The 14796-nt window shown below is 34.4% G+C and overlaps 3 protein-coding genes across 6 annotated transcripts in view; 2 read left to right on the forward strand and 1 right to left on the reverse strand.

The window, feature by feature from the left end:
- The window catches only part of LOC140052670 (heterogeneous nuclear ribonucleoprotein A/B-like), a 279728-nt gene that overhangs the window by 226793 nt on the left and 38139 nt on the right, over positions 1–14796 (forward strand). The window lies entirely within an intron of this gene.
- On the forward strand, positions 2803–6449 carry LOC140051377 (small ribosomal subunit protein eS24-like). Its single transcript, XM_072096572.1, has 4 exons — positions 2803–2848; positions 3486–3554; positions 5734–5943; positions 6271–6449. Exons 1-4 carry the CDS (start codon positions 2846–2848, stop codon positions 6382–6384), a joined length of 396 nt encoding a protein of 131 aa, XP_071952673.1. The 5' UTR covers positions 2803–2845; the 3' UTR covers positions 6385–6449.
- Positions 7026–14714, reverse strand: LOC140051376 (sphingosine-1-phosphate lyase-like). Of its 4 annotated transcripts, none has more exons than XM_072096567.1 (16): positions 14660–14714; positions 13571–13656; positions 12993–13140; positions 12522–12589; positions 11786–11936; positions 11493–11572; positions 11099–11227; positions 10897–10985; positions 10679–10787; positions 10262–10360; positions 9922–10068; positions 9725–9845; positions 8887–9004; positions 8555–8701; positions 8033–8153; positions 7026–7708 (listed from the first exon to the last, which is right to left on the reverse strand). In XM_072096567.1, the coding sequence occupies exons 2-16, from the start codon at positions 13592–13594 to the stop codon at positions 7613–7615; spliced, it is 1647 nt and encodes a 548-aa protein (XP_071952668.1). In that variant the 5' UTR covers positions 13595–13656; positions 14660–14714; the 3' UTR covers positions 7026–7612. The 4 variants fall into 4 exon arrangements, with proteins under 4 accessions (XP_071952668.1, XP_071952669.1, XP_071952672.1 ...); XM_072096568.1 differs by having other exon boundaries at positions 13575–13656; positions 14660–14677; XM_072096571.1 differs by lacking the exons at positions 12522–12589; positions 13571–13656; positions 14660–14714 and having other exon boundaries at positions 12993–13057.

Genomic DNA, 14796 nt, shown 5'->3' on the forward strand with positions numbered 1-14796 from the left:
GAAATTCATTCGGATCATAAACCATGAACTGACTCTCGAACTCTGTAATCAGTCTCGCTTGTTCTGGCTCCGCCACCATCCACCTCTTAAACGCTGTTGGATTTTCTGTAAGTCCGACTGCACCCCCAGTTCCTTTTACTAATTCGTTGTTCTGCTCATGAGATTGGTCAATGGGCATACAGGAGAACTTTCTTGTTGTTTTTTAAATAACCCAGAACTTCTTAAAATCTTCTTTGATGTTTACAGGTAGTGTATTCATGTCCCTAATGTGGATGGGAATTGCCTTTTTGCTCAGGGAACTGCAAGTGCCGTTCAGCAGGTCTTTCTTGCACTGGTCTTTGTTACCCATGCCGTGGAACTTGTTCGTCATCTAGCAACTCTGTACCATTATAAGTGTTTGTTTCCAGATAAATAATTTCATAAAAGTAAAGTTGATAATCACCTCCATGTATTATTATGGATGCTAACGCCATAATTGTCAGTCAAATGGTCTTTTGTCTGTTTACTTAGTCCAGTGATTATTTAGCCAAGTTTGATACAGTATATGTTTTATATACTTTTTTTCAGTGGTTCCTAATATTATGTTAATGGAAAGTAACTGGTACAGGATAAATATATATTAGTAGTTTTATTACAAAAATGAATGTTGTGGTTCTTATAACTACTGTACAATGTTCATAACATAGCACAATATTGGCGCGTTTTGATTGAAATCCCCTTCAATATGACAGATAATTACATTATTTGACCTATATATTCCGTCTGAAGAGAAATCATATATTTTGTATGTGTGTATTGCAATGTACATCTCATGAGTTTTAATTTGATACCAAACTTGGTATGTATATACGAAATTTAAGTTTTCTCCTAATTACGTAATACTAAAAAAAGGGCGTGGTCCAAATGACGTCCTTAAATTGTTCCGATTTTTGGGCACCCCTTCTAGGATTGTTAGATATACCATAAAGAAGGTTTGTGCCAAATTTGGTGCTTTTGTCACAAAGTGCACAAAAAAAGTGCTAAGTTACCCTGCTATAACATTGAGGGCGCGAAACATAAAATTTACGAGATCGAAGTAAGTTAAGGCACAACAAAAATGTTATGGTACGGTGTGCTCTCCCTGCCTCAGCAATAAGACCCTGTCAGCCTTGGGGTTGTTTCCACGACATTCACCAGATGCATTGATGTTGCTGCCCCAAACACAGTAGCTTGCATAGCGAGCATAACTCTATTCCACAAGTCGACTGAGTTAACCGGTCATCTTGTATATACAAAGGTTAATATAAGCTTCGTTCCCTAAGATGACGTTCATGAATATGCATATTAATGACGCCACGATGAATTACGTAATATGAAGCACGTATAGACTATTTTCAGCTGTCATGTACTTTGTGTCGTAACGGATAATACTCTAGCCCGGGTTCGAATCTCTGCGGATTGTTATGGATTTTTTTTTTCTAAACATTATTTTGAAGAGATTTAGAAATAGGTAAGCTATATTTGCGATTCTACCGGTTTTTTTTTAATAGAGCTGTTAGGTCCTCATAAATTGCACTTAATCATGAATAGAATAAAATAATAATACTATAGCTACCTGATGCACCTACTTAAAAATTCCGTTCAAAGAAAGACATATTTTTTAATGAATACGCATGCGCATTAGATTTTGTGAATTGTGAAGCGCCGAGAGAGACCGTGACGTCTTCTGAGGAGGTAAACTCCCATTTCAAGGTTTCCATATTTCAATATTTTAAAGTTGGGTTACGTACGGACCTTTCAAACATTTTTGCTGATTAAATTAACTCGTCAAAGTATTAGGAAACTGTAGGCCTATTACGTGGAAGCTTATACCGTAAATCTTCTAATAGTAACCCACACTCTAATAGTAACCTCCCTTCTAATAGTAACGCACACTCTAATAGTAAACCCCCTTTCTAATAATAACCCACCTTATAAGTCAATCAGTAGAATCTTAACCCACTACTCTAATAGTAACCCATGGGGGTTACTTAAAGTCACAAAAATTATTGAAAACATGATTGGTCGTTTATGATGCAGCCGTATTTTAAAATAAGGAGATAATGCGTGTTGGTCTCGTGAGTGGGTGAAGATTGAGTGTTTTTAAGTTTATAAAATAAAGTTAGAGTTCAACCAAATTTGTTTATTCGTACTGTTTTATTATTTTGCTATGAGTTGCTAACCGGAAAAGTTGGGGGAGGGGGTTACTATTGTCAGGTGTCTATTTAAGAGTATTAATAGTAACCCACTACTCTAATAGTAACCCCACTTCTAATAGTAACCCACCCTAGCAATCAAAGAATAATAATCCAGGGTTACAATTAGAAGATTTACGGTACAGTACTTACTATCTACGGCTGTAAAATGGGTATTTCCAAACTTCGATTCCAAAGCACGTTTGGGAGAAGAGAGTCTATGAGACGTACTAGGCCTATGCTTTGGTTGTCATTTTTTTCCCGTTCCTCTATTAATTAATGTATAAAATAGGTGCACAGCTTTTTTTACTGCCTTATTTTTATTCTAATCGATGATCGATTTATCATGATTGTTTTTGTCACGGTGGGTGTATGATAAATATTTAAACTTTGAAAACCTTGAAAATAAATACACTTTTTATCATTGTTGTGGTTTTAAACAGGAATGCGCGTATAAACCAATGCACAACGTGGTGTCAAAAATAGTGTACTAAACTATTTTTGGTAGTACATGTTCTTTGGTATAAACAGTACGTACAGTACTTAACTTTTTGAAAATTTGGTGGCGCCCGACTGTTTATGATGTCGTTAGAGGGCGTAGGTCTTTTCGGCTTTCCCAAGCAAGCATCAAAATGGTATGAACAAAATGATCATTAAAAATCCTTTAATATCCGTCTTATTAGTCTGTCTGTTGATTTAAATCTTACCTTTTTTAATTTTTAAAGAATCATACTGAAAAACTGTGTATAGATTTTTCAGAAATATGTTATTTGTGAAAACAAATCACAATTTTATTTTACCGAAAAAAAACATAGCAGTCGGGTCGTGACTAGGCCTAGGCTAAGCCTATACTAAATGATTGTCTTCTCTAGGCCTACATTATACATAGGCTAATACCTGTCGTGACTCATGCCATTATTAAGCCTTATCACTGTATTAATGGTCCGGCGGTAGTCAACATTCTTTCAAAGTATACGTTTTAGGCATTTTTCTTGCATTCATAATAAATCTAGGCCCTATAGCTAGGACCAGGCTAGGCCTACTACGTACTAGTACTACTGGTCTAGCTAGCCTCTACGTACGCCTAGAGCCAGTCAGCAGAGGGCCACACAGATATGTAGGTAGAAAGGCTAGCTTGGCCTAGTATAAGACAAACAAGAGGGCCTCTACTAGTAGTAGTCTAGCCAGGAAATTGTAGCCTAGAAAGAGGCCTACTTTTTTTGTTCTGCATTCATGGTTAACAATGACATTTAATTTATTTTGTGCTTTCAGGGGGATAACGCAGTGACAGTACGTACTCGCAAATTCATGACCAACCGTCTGTTGAGTCGAAAACAAATGGTAAGTTCTAATAGCCATTACTCTATGCAGTAATCATACATTAATTGGCTGAATGTGACATAAATTAACTTTCTATGACATATCACTTGGGTATAGCCTATAGGCTACATAGATTTTTTGTTTAAAATGGACCTGAAATGGATTTTCGATTTTTTTCATTTTAGAATGATGTTTTGGGGGCTATTAGGCGTTGCTAGAATGTATATTGTTACAAAATATAAATTGGCCCTTTTGGGGAAAGCCCCATTTGAAAATCAAAAATATTCGCGGGTGACGAATATATTCCTATTCCTCCAATGGACAATTTGCAGTTTTTTGCCTATAACTCTTGAAATCTATGGAGTATTTTCTAAAAAATGCTTGTGCATTTGCAGAAACGTATTTAGAATTTTTTTTAGATAAAGTTATTACCGTATAAACGGTTATTCATTGAGTAAATGACGTTTTTTTTCTGGCAATACCAAAGTTAGCCTGGCAACGTTGTCCGGGATACAGCTCCGTGTGCAATGATGCGTCTCCATATTTTCCGTTCGTGTATTTCGTATATCGTTCATAATTTATACTGCTAAAATGTGTTAGTTTCTTTAGTTTTTAGTTTAGCAGAATTAAATTAATATGAGATGATAATTTATTTGTCACGAATCAGGCAGTTCGAAAACGAATTTTATTCATATTTTAATTTGGCTTGACAATGAGCACAGCAAGTTGTTGATATCGCTTTGATCCTTAGATGCACATGAAACGGAGCCTCGCCGCATGTGGTGGATGGGTGGTGGATCGACTTCGTGCGCTGGATTGGGGGCCTAGTAAAGGTTTGGGAGGTAGGCCTTCTAAATTCGGGTTTTAGAACAAAGTAAATTTTAGGGACCTATATTTCAACAACATTAGATATTGAATAAATTAGTATTAGTGTCAACGATTCGCGTATCTTTGTAGGCCGTCAATCATTCACTGACTATCGGCGTCCGGCATACACGCTCTCGATATCGTCGTGTGTATATGTGACGTCGTGAATATAGAGGCTTCCGACGGCCGTTAAAATAGAATATTGCAATGGCATGAGTAATTTTCGCTAATTTACCAAGGTATCTTAAAATTTCGTTTTTTCTCAAAATACTATACATTTTGTTTTTATTTGTATGGGTTTGTGTTAATTTGATACATTTAAATAACATGTGTGAATTTCTTGAAATTCGAAAGTCCATTTCAGGTCCATTTTAATACATGCCAACTTGGATAAGTTGATCTAATAATAATAAATATCTACCTGGGATCTCTGTTGACAAGAAAATAGTTGTCAAAACATGGATGAGGTCTTTCACAGTTAAAGTTCCAGTCCCTACGTTTTTTAGATCTAATTTAAGGTCACAAACTACATTTATTGTAAAAATAAATACTATATATGGTCTTATTGAGATAACTTTTTTCGTCTTTAAACGGTTAAAAATGTGAAAAATAAGTTGATTCTAATAATGTTAGCGGCCCTTTATAAACCCCAACATGCATTGCGCGTGGATTGATATTTTTGTTTCTATTCTGTAATTCCACCACTTTTCGATCAATCATGAGGCCAAAACAAATGGAAGACTTTTCAGCGAAATATTCACCCCAATTTGTATCAACGGTTTCTGGCAAAAACAGAAAGACAATTGATGCAGCAACTATACGTTAGGCCTACAGCTAGCGTACGATGTTCGTTTGTTACCAACGTTTGCCAGCTAGGCCTACAAAACTAAGCCTAGCTGGGCTAGCCTGAAGACCATCCACGAGAGGACATTCATCGCGAGCTACTTAGGTAGTGCATTCTTTCTCTCTTTTTATCATAATTTACCATAAAACGTACATTTAAGACCAGGAAAAATGACCTGGTTTAATGTTCTTAAAGTAATATATATGCATTACTTTTACGAAGCGTCACAAATTGTAGCGAATGGGTCTTTAACCATCCATGGAATTTAAAGGTTTTCCATTGCTGTATGGTTGACTGTTTAGAAGGAAATGCAAGGTTGACTTGATCTTTAATTCAGTCGTTATCATCTCGAAGAACTACAGTAGGCAAATGGTCAACCATTCTGAAAGACAATAAAACAATTTCAGACATAATTGACCATACGAGAAGTCACTTCTTGTCAAAATGCTGTACAGTTTCCATTATTTAAACTACCTTTTTTTTTTACAGCTTGTTGATGTAATTCATCCAGGTAAAGCAACAGTTCCCAAGACAGAAATTCGTGAAAAGCTTGCGTCGATGTACAAGACAACCCCTGATGTAATCTTCTGCTTCGGATACAAAACTCAATTTGGAGGTGGACGAACAACAGGCTTTGCACTTATCTATGACACGCTCGACAATGCAAAAAAGATTGAGCCCAAGTTCAGGTTGCAAAGAGTAAGTTTAATTTCTATTCTGGTTTGCATAACATTAAGTTTTGCTTTTAACTCACAAAAGTGGCTGAGTTTAAATTATAGTTTCTCATTGTAATGCATTTTATTTTACAATTAGAAAGTTTGCACGTTTTGAATAATAATAATTATTTTAAAATTTAAAAGTTTGAAATAAGTATTGTTATTCTCAATTTTGTTAAAAACAAATACACTCTAGTGTTATTCATAAAAAAACAATCTTTTAGAGTATGCATTGATGGCAGAAATAAACAAAAAATGTTAAAAGTTTGAATTTTTCATTCTAACAACATGTATATTGTTTTGATTGCAGCATGGATTATACGAGAAAAAGAGGCCCACACGAAAACAAAGAAAAGAACGAAAGAACAGAATGAAGAAGGTTCGCGGTACAAAGAAAAACAAAGTGTCGGCTGGCAAGAAATAATTGGTATACAATGAGTCAATAACAGTGTACATGTCCGTAATTATATTAAAAGCTATATGACGGCAGTAACAGTTGTCTGTGTCTACATTTGAGTGGTCTTTTTCATTTAATATCTACATATTATTTGACTGTATAACTATAGTAAACAAAATCAAACCGATGCATTTCTTGAATTGTGAAATTCACCATTGTTTTTACAAGCACAGGAGTCCATGAGTATAAATAAATTTTGATTATTTCATTAGTAAAGTACTGTACAATCAAATTATTAATGAAGACATTTTTGTTAGTACCTTGGGATATTTGATCAGGAAACCAAATTCTATTATCCAAGTTACATTTGGTTTCCTGGTCATATTCAGCGGAGTTGCAGTAAACTTTAGTAACCATGGTATTTTGTGTCTAAATACCGATTTAAATAATGCAACATAGTTGGTTTAGATTTTTTTTTCTTTTTATTCCCAGTCATTAAGGTAGGGTTTGTGCATACACAAAAAATAACAAACCACAAATTCATCTATTTTTATATTTATTTTCAAATTAGAAATATATATTTGACTTTGATTTTTTTTCTCATTAATCACATCAAAATAATTTTGATAGAATGATTACATTCATTAGTTACAATATTTTACAGTACAGTATAATGGTTGGACTTATTACCGTTTCTCACACCTAATATAAAAAAGGATTAATTTCACACGTATACAATAAGTGCTTGTATCAATACCATATGTCATTTTAGTATTGAATTTTTCTCAACTTATACACAGTTGTGGTCAAATCATATATATAATTTATTTTGTTTATGGCCAACGTTTGTTGTGAACAATGTAAGTTAGTTTTACATTCATCTGAATGATTGATGAAACTAAGCCAGGACTAGGAGCCGCCATAAGAGTCAGCAGTGCTGATTTCAAATGCCTAATGGGACCCCAGCTACAGCACCGAGATAGTCTCCCATCCAAGCTCTAACCAGGCCCAACATTGCTTAACTTTGATGATCTGACGAGAACCGGTGTTTCAATGTGGTAAAGCTGTATTATTATTTTTTCCATATTATACAAAGGATCAAAACGTTGAGATTAAAATGAAATAGTATAAAATGACAATTACATTTAAAAGTCTGTTAGTACTGTATCAGCCACACACTGCAATATCAACAAATAGCAGCATTAACATTTTACTATTCTATCACTTTATTATACAGTTTTTGTCATTTCGGAAACTATATTGTACTGTAGTAGGCTTCTAGATATCCTTGTACAAACTCTGCTACCATGGATCTATCTGGTATGCTTTCCGCCATGCCGTAAATTGCCGCCTGTAAAACAATAATTATAAATGTTTAAATAGTAATTAAAAATCATATGAAAAAAGGAGATAGTTGCAAGAATGTTATCCAAGGTCCTTATTGGAAGGTAAGCACATTACCATTTAGGGGCAATACAACAGATACTGTATGTTCATTTTTTTGTGACACATTCATCTGTCATTCCAAATTCCCTGCAATGAATACACTTTTTCCTCAGTTTCAAATTGAAAGCTTCCTATTCTTTTACTGAAGGTGTACTGTACTACTGTTTATAGAATATTTTAACAAATTGATGGACTTTTTTAAAAACCAATAGCAAAACATAATGCATACAATTCCTTCGGCAGGTGCCTTGGGGTCCTTCATGATTTCTGCTGTACATTCCTCGAGGTCTTTTACAAATCCCTCTGCAACCCCTGGCAGTGTATGCATCTTGGTGACACAGAAATTTACCCTGTTAAAAGAACACAAAAAAAACCAAAAAGAATGAAGAAACAAACTGGATTGACATCATAATTTAGACATTTGTTAGTATGCAGAACAAGCATTTTATATTAACCACTCGTATTGTAAATTAACTTTCATTGGTTATTCATTTTTCAATACACCAAATGTACTTCGTCATTTATCATCAGATAATTTTTATTACCTGAAAATTATTGGAAATAAAATTTCCCACTAGAAACTAAAGAATAAATCAATATACTGCTATTCAATGCACATGTAAATCTACCCATAGTTGGGTATATGTACACATGTATTGGAGTGACTGATTCATGTGGGTATTAGGCCCATCCACTACATTTTGGTTCTACTGTACACTTCTAAGCATTACCACAAGGCTAGAAAACTTACCCTGCTGGGTATTGTACAGTGAACATATGCCAGCCTTTCTTAGTCAATGCTGAACCTAAACGATAGATATCAAATGTATTTGAAGATATCGAGAGAATATTCACATCTGGCTTTCCTTGCACTGTTAACCCCGGCATCTTGCGAACACTGCAATTCAAAATTAAGTTGAATTATGTTTTTGTTTAAACTTTTTATTGAATACAGTAGTACATTAAAAAAACATGCTCATGCTCTGGTGCCCCTGGGTTTAACTAGTGAGCGCTCATAGCTGTTACACATTCTCATTGCACTTCAATTTAAGATGGTGAATGTATATGATATGCACGGCTTACCATTCTTCAACGTATTGTCTTGTTTTTATGATTTTCACTGCATTTTCTTGGTAGCCATCAAGACCAACATACATCATTGTGGCCCAGCATGTTGCAATAATAGCACCAGATCTTGTGCCTTTACAGAAAAGAAAAGTTGAATTTCAGTACACATAATAAGAAGCTTTCGATTTTTTATAAAATAAATTCAATCTAGGCCTGATACTTAGTAACATTGAAGCAGCGTATGAACAATCTAGGCCTGATACTTAGTAACATTGAAGCAGCATATGAACAATCTAGGCCTGATACTTAGTAACATTGAAGCAGCATATGAACAATCTAGGCCTGATACTTAGTAACATTGAAGCAGCGTATGAACAATCTAGGCCTGATACTTAGTAACATTGAAGCAGCGTATGAACAATCTAGGCCTGATACTTAGTAACATTGAAGCAGCGTATGAACAATCTAGGCCTGATACTTAGTAACATTGAAGCAGCGTATGAACAATCTAGGCCTGATACTTAGTAACATTGAAGCAGCGTATGAACAATCTAGGCCTGATACTTAGTAACATTGAAGCAGCATATGAACAATCTAGGCCTGATACTTAGTAACATTGAAGCAGCATATGAACAATCTAGGCCTGATACTTAGTAACATTGAAGCAGCGTATGAACAATCTAGGCCTGATACTTAGTAACATTGAAGCAGCATATGAACAATCTAGGCCTGATACTTAGTAACATTGAAGCAGCATATGAACAATCTAGGCCTGATACTTAGTAACATTGAAGCAGCATATGAACAATCTAGGCCTGATACTTAGTAACATTGAAGCAGCGTATGAACTTACCGCCCACTGCAGGGGATGCATACACACCTCCGCACCAGTCAGTGTTGATGTAAAACTGACCCATTCGATAATCAGCATTTTTGTAAACGACAATTGAGTTTCCTTTTGGTGCTAGGCCATACTAAAACAGAAATTATTTTATTTCATTCATTATGTAACTTTACAATCTACAAATTAAAAAAACAACTCTACATTACCTTGTGAGCATCAGCTGATATGCTTGTAACACCATCAACTGCGAAATCCATCGGAGGTAAGTCCATTCCTGCTTTCTTAGCAAATGGAATGATGAAGCCACCCATACAAGCGTCAACATGAACTGGAATGTTGTAATACTTCCCAAGCTAAGAAATTAAGCAACAAATATAGTAATGTAAAATTGAAAACTAAAATGTAAATAATACCTGTAATAATAATAATAATAATAATACCCAAATGTTCTAAACCTATTGGAATAGTTTAGCAGTAATGTTTCTCAGAAAATAAAAATGTAAGAAAATCATTAATCCTACTCCTGTCAGCTATCCAAAGTGTTACCTTAGCAACTTCTTCTACTTGTTCAATCACACCATAAGGAAATGACGGAGCAGATACCACAAGCATACAAGTGTTTTTGTTTATTTTTCGTCTCATTGCCTGAAATAAGAATAAAGTAATGCTGAATTTAGTTTAGCCTCTTTTGAGCGTACAGTATGTACAAGGTATGAACTCTTTGTCTCTTTGGAGCGCATTTTGGATTCATTCTAAATCACAGAAAGTAATAATTTGACAGACATAGATGACCTAGAGTTGTTTTCACAGAACGAATAGTCAACATAACCTCCAGTGGAGGTATTGTAGCATTTTAAAAGAAAAGTTGTGTGCCTCAATTAGGGTCATCTTTCAGTTTCTTTTTAGGGATCCTTTAACTTTAACATTTTGAATGTTATTTTGTTAATAAATGTTTATACTTACTGGTATGTTAATCAGCTTTGTCACTGGATCTACAGGAATTTCAACATACCTCATTTTGAAATATTTAGCAGCTTTTGCAAATGCAGCGTGACCACTGATTGGTGCTAAACTAGAATAAATACATTTTTTAAAAAGAAAATCATAGTGGTGGAATCAACATCACTACTTTTACAAAATAGAAATTACTAGAAACAAAGTATATGAAGATATTAACATACATTTGCGGCGTTTTAATTCCATGTTTGTAGGCACGCTCCCTGTAAGCCTTGCACGCCATTAAAATGCTTTCTGTACCACCAGATGTCATCTTAAATAATATTAATCATATATCAAATAATCAATTTATTAGTATGAATAACATATCTAAAATGCAATCATATGTTTTTATGAAATGTAGGCTTATTTTATAAATTCACAAACCGTTCCACATGCATCAGGTCCACCGTGAAAGAAATTGCAACACATTGCTACGACCTCTGCTTCCATCTTACGAGTTCCAGGGAAAACATCAGGATGCAGCAAGTTATCGCCTACAAATATGCCATAGATCTGTCAAGAAAGGAATCTATACTTAGAGTATCTTTAACATGTACTGTATGTACTGTACACAGGACAGCATTATGTCCCATCTGAAGACCACAAGGCAATTACAGTAAAGTATCCTGCCCAAAGTTACAATCAATATAAGACAGGTTTGAATAACATAGCTTGATTCATACCATTACTCCCTGGTCTATACAGCACCTAGGCAGTCTCCAATCTAAGAACGCAACTGGGAGAAAAGCCAGATTAGGCAGTCAAAAGAAATGCTTACTCTTTCCATAAGGCTTTCATGCTCCGCCCCACAATTGTATACCGCACCAGACAAGCGCCCTCCCTTCCAATCAATCTTTTCTAAATATAAACACAATTTACAATGTACTGTTATTTTGAAATTATAAAAAAAATGAAGAATTTGGTAAAGTTTAATATTTTAATGAACATAAAAATTTCCCGTACTGTATTTTCCAGAGCGGCTAACAGACGAAACCCGACTTCAACCATTCCAATAACCCTATCATCCTATGATAATTATGTGTGATTAAAAATATTTAAGTGTGTACATACCCATACTTTTATATTTAGTCTTAACTAAATTTAACAGCTCATCTTTTGGTATTCCCGTTTCAGGTAAGCGAGTGTTATAAACATCGCCATCAGGCAGAGGAAACATGTCACTTGTAATCGCTGCTTTGGTTTTTTCCAACTCTTCTTTGATCTGAATAAATTAGATGTTATCATATTGACTGTATATCTGCCACATTGGTAGAAAAAAATCTAGTCCAAATAAACAAAAATAACATACACACACATTCATATACAATAGCCAGTGGTTTATCTAAAATGTTGAAGATTGGTACTCAGATCCAAGAAATTTCAAATAGAGGTTGTGAACATTCTAAAAGCCTATAGTCTTATACCTCTTTTACACCACCGAGCTTAGAACAAACAGATAAATTTCCATTTCACACCTGATTCATTAACCCGAGAATGACATGGGTTGCATGTATTTACAATGCAAAACACCAACCCAGCAACCTAGGTAACTTTTTACGTCTTTTACATCGGGCCTACATTTCTGCGTCCCGGTTATGACTCAGTTTACACAATTCCGGATCAACTCCGCACTTTTGCTGCCGGTGTAAAAGAGGTATATAGGTCTATAAATAACTCAATAATCAAAATAAAACTATTATTTTTGGTCAATAACAAAGACAGTATATGACACACATAATGCACCTTGCCATTTATGCAATGAACATAAAAGATTTGTACCCAATCTACTAAATTATAATGAACCCACTTTTGTACCAATCACTGGAAGACGCCTCAACATCCTAAAAAATGACAGTTTAAATCTTTCAAATAAACCTAGGGATAATGAAAAAATAACTCATTAAATTTAATATTATTATAAACAATAATTAAAAATAATAATAATTAAAATAAAATGATAAATATTAGGAATAGCGGTTTTGGAATATACCATATACAGTACCGTATATCCTCGGGTGTAAACCCACTTCGGGTCTAATCCCACCCCCTTATGTCTGATTTCACAAAAAACAGGCATATACCTAGGTATAGTCCCAGTATTGACTTTGGTCTGGAGGTAGGCCTCTCTCTAGCCAGTTCAGATGAGTTTTACAAGAAATGCTTATCAATCATTTTGTTCCTGAACCATGGTTTCCCCGGGTATAGGAGTTCCACCCCACACAGTCGGCCCAGCTTTGTGTTCTAGGGGTGGGAATATATCAGAGGATGTGCTACTCACCTAGCTCATGGAGAAACAGCTGATGGTACAACCAATTACAGATGATCATTACTCCAACAGTGACCATGATGATCTGCCAGGCCTCTCTACCTTCACATTGTGCATTAATAGCATCTCTTGTATGTTGCAGATACAACAAACTCATTTCCTTCAAATAAAAAATAAACAAAATATTTGTGATTGAAAAGTACTACTGCATGAAAGTAAAACTGATTTCTATCAATTTCTAACAATGGCTTCCCAGACAAAATACATGAAAGGTATAGTTTTCCATAATATAAACTATTGATAATGGTCCGTTAAGAGGGTAGAATGTGTTAATGGTGATGATGAATAACTTTGGTCAATCTAAAGTGGGAAAATCGATGGTGTTTTCACAGTACTGTATTGTATTGTATTGGCCTATCCATCAAATTACAACCATTTTTCTGGTTGTTTAAACATTGTTCCATCTAATACAATACATTAAGCTAGACTTTAAGTTGTGGAAGTAGATATAAAAGGTTATCCCCCTCCGAAAAATGTAAACACCCAGGTCTATTACAACACCGCAGATTGAATCCGAAATTAACACATACCCACCACACATCCAAGTACTCCATGTTCCTTTTGTGGATTCTCTTTACAGTCTAAAGTATATTCATGACCTTATTGAAATTTCTTCCTGTTCATAAAAGAAAATAAACATTTGACCAATCAAATCATTGTAAAACAAAAATTGTTACCAATTACCTTTGTTTTCAACATGTATTGTTACTTGAAACACAAAAAATGACAGGTCAAAATATTCTAAATTTAAATTGGCCATATCAAAGTAATATTAAAGTTATTCACTTTAAGTCGAAAATTCAAGCCAAAAACAAGTTTACGTAATTATACAGGTAAATTATTTTGATTACATTTCGTCTGGAAAATCTTCATAGGCGAAAGTAAACAAAGATTTCAAACCACAAGTATGCATTATGCATGATGCTAATTAGGATTTTTTACAACTCGTCACGGTTGAGAAAGTGTTTTCACACAGATCGCAAGGAAGTTTTATGATTATGCATACAGAGTAGCCAAACAAGCACGTTGCATTATGAGATATGTTTTGATCGAAAACTTTGACTGGAAGTCAAATTTATTTTTTGAACAAAAAAACATCTGTATTCAGTTAAATGATTTTTTTTCCACAAATTTTTGGTGAAAGTTAATAACTATTTTGATATTTCAAAATGACCCACTTTTTTTCGAAATCTTTTTGTAAAATATTTTTTGGAATTGGTCAAAGGGAAAAACATCTTTAAGGTTTATTTAATAATAATATGTCTACGACCATGAGGCTCAAAACAAGGTAGAAATTACGTCATTTCATATGCTATGCGATAGAGATAGGTTTTCAGCAATTGTTTGAAGATGTCAATAGAATTGGCATTCTTGATTGATTGTGGAAGAGTATTCCATAAGGATAGAGCTGAATGACAATGAGAATGAGAAGAGAAAAAAATGTAATGTCTACATTCTTGGAATAATATTAAATAATAGTCGAGGCGAAGATATGGCTGAATGATGAAGATTTACAAGCCCTCTACTGTAATATTTTGATTAGTTTATTTTTTACTGTATTTACACAAAGTATATAACCGTATTATAAGGCAATCTATAAGAAATTGAGTCCTTCTTACCCTCTGAGAGTGTTAAATCATAACAGGTAAGTGTTCTCTTTGACTCTGGTTGATTATCTGCATAATATAAGACCAGGGGGCGTGTTTGTTATGGATGCCACCATGTGACATTTTAAAACGCCACCTACGATATATTG

This window comes from Antedon mediterranea, chromosome 6 (genome assembly GCF_964355755.1).
Source record: "Antedon mediterranea chromosome 6, ecAntMedi1.1, whole genome shotgun sequence".
Classification (NCBI taxonomy): Eukaryota; Metazoa; Echinodermata; class Crinoidea; order Comatulida; family Antedonidae; genus Antedon; species Antedon mediterranea.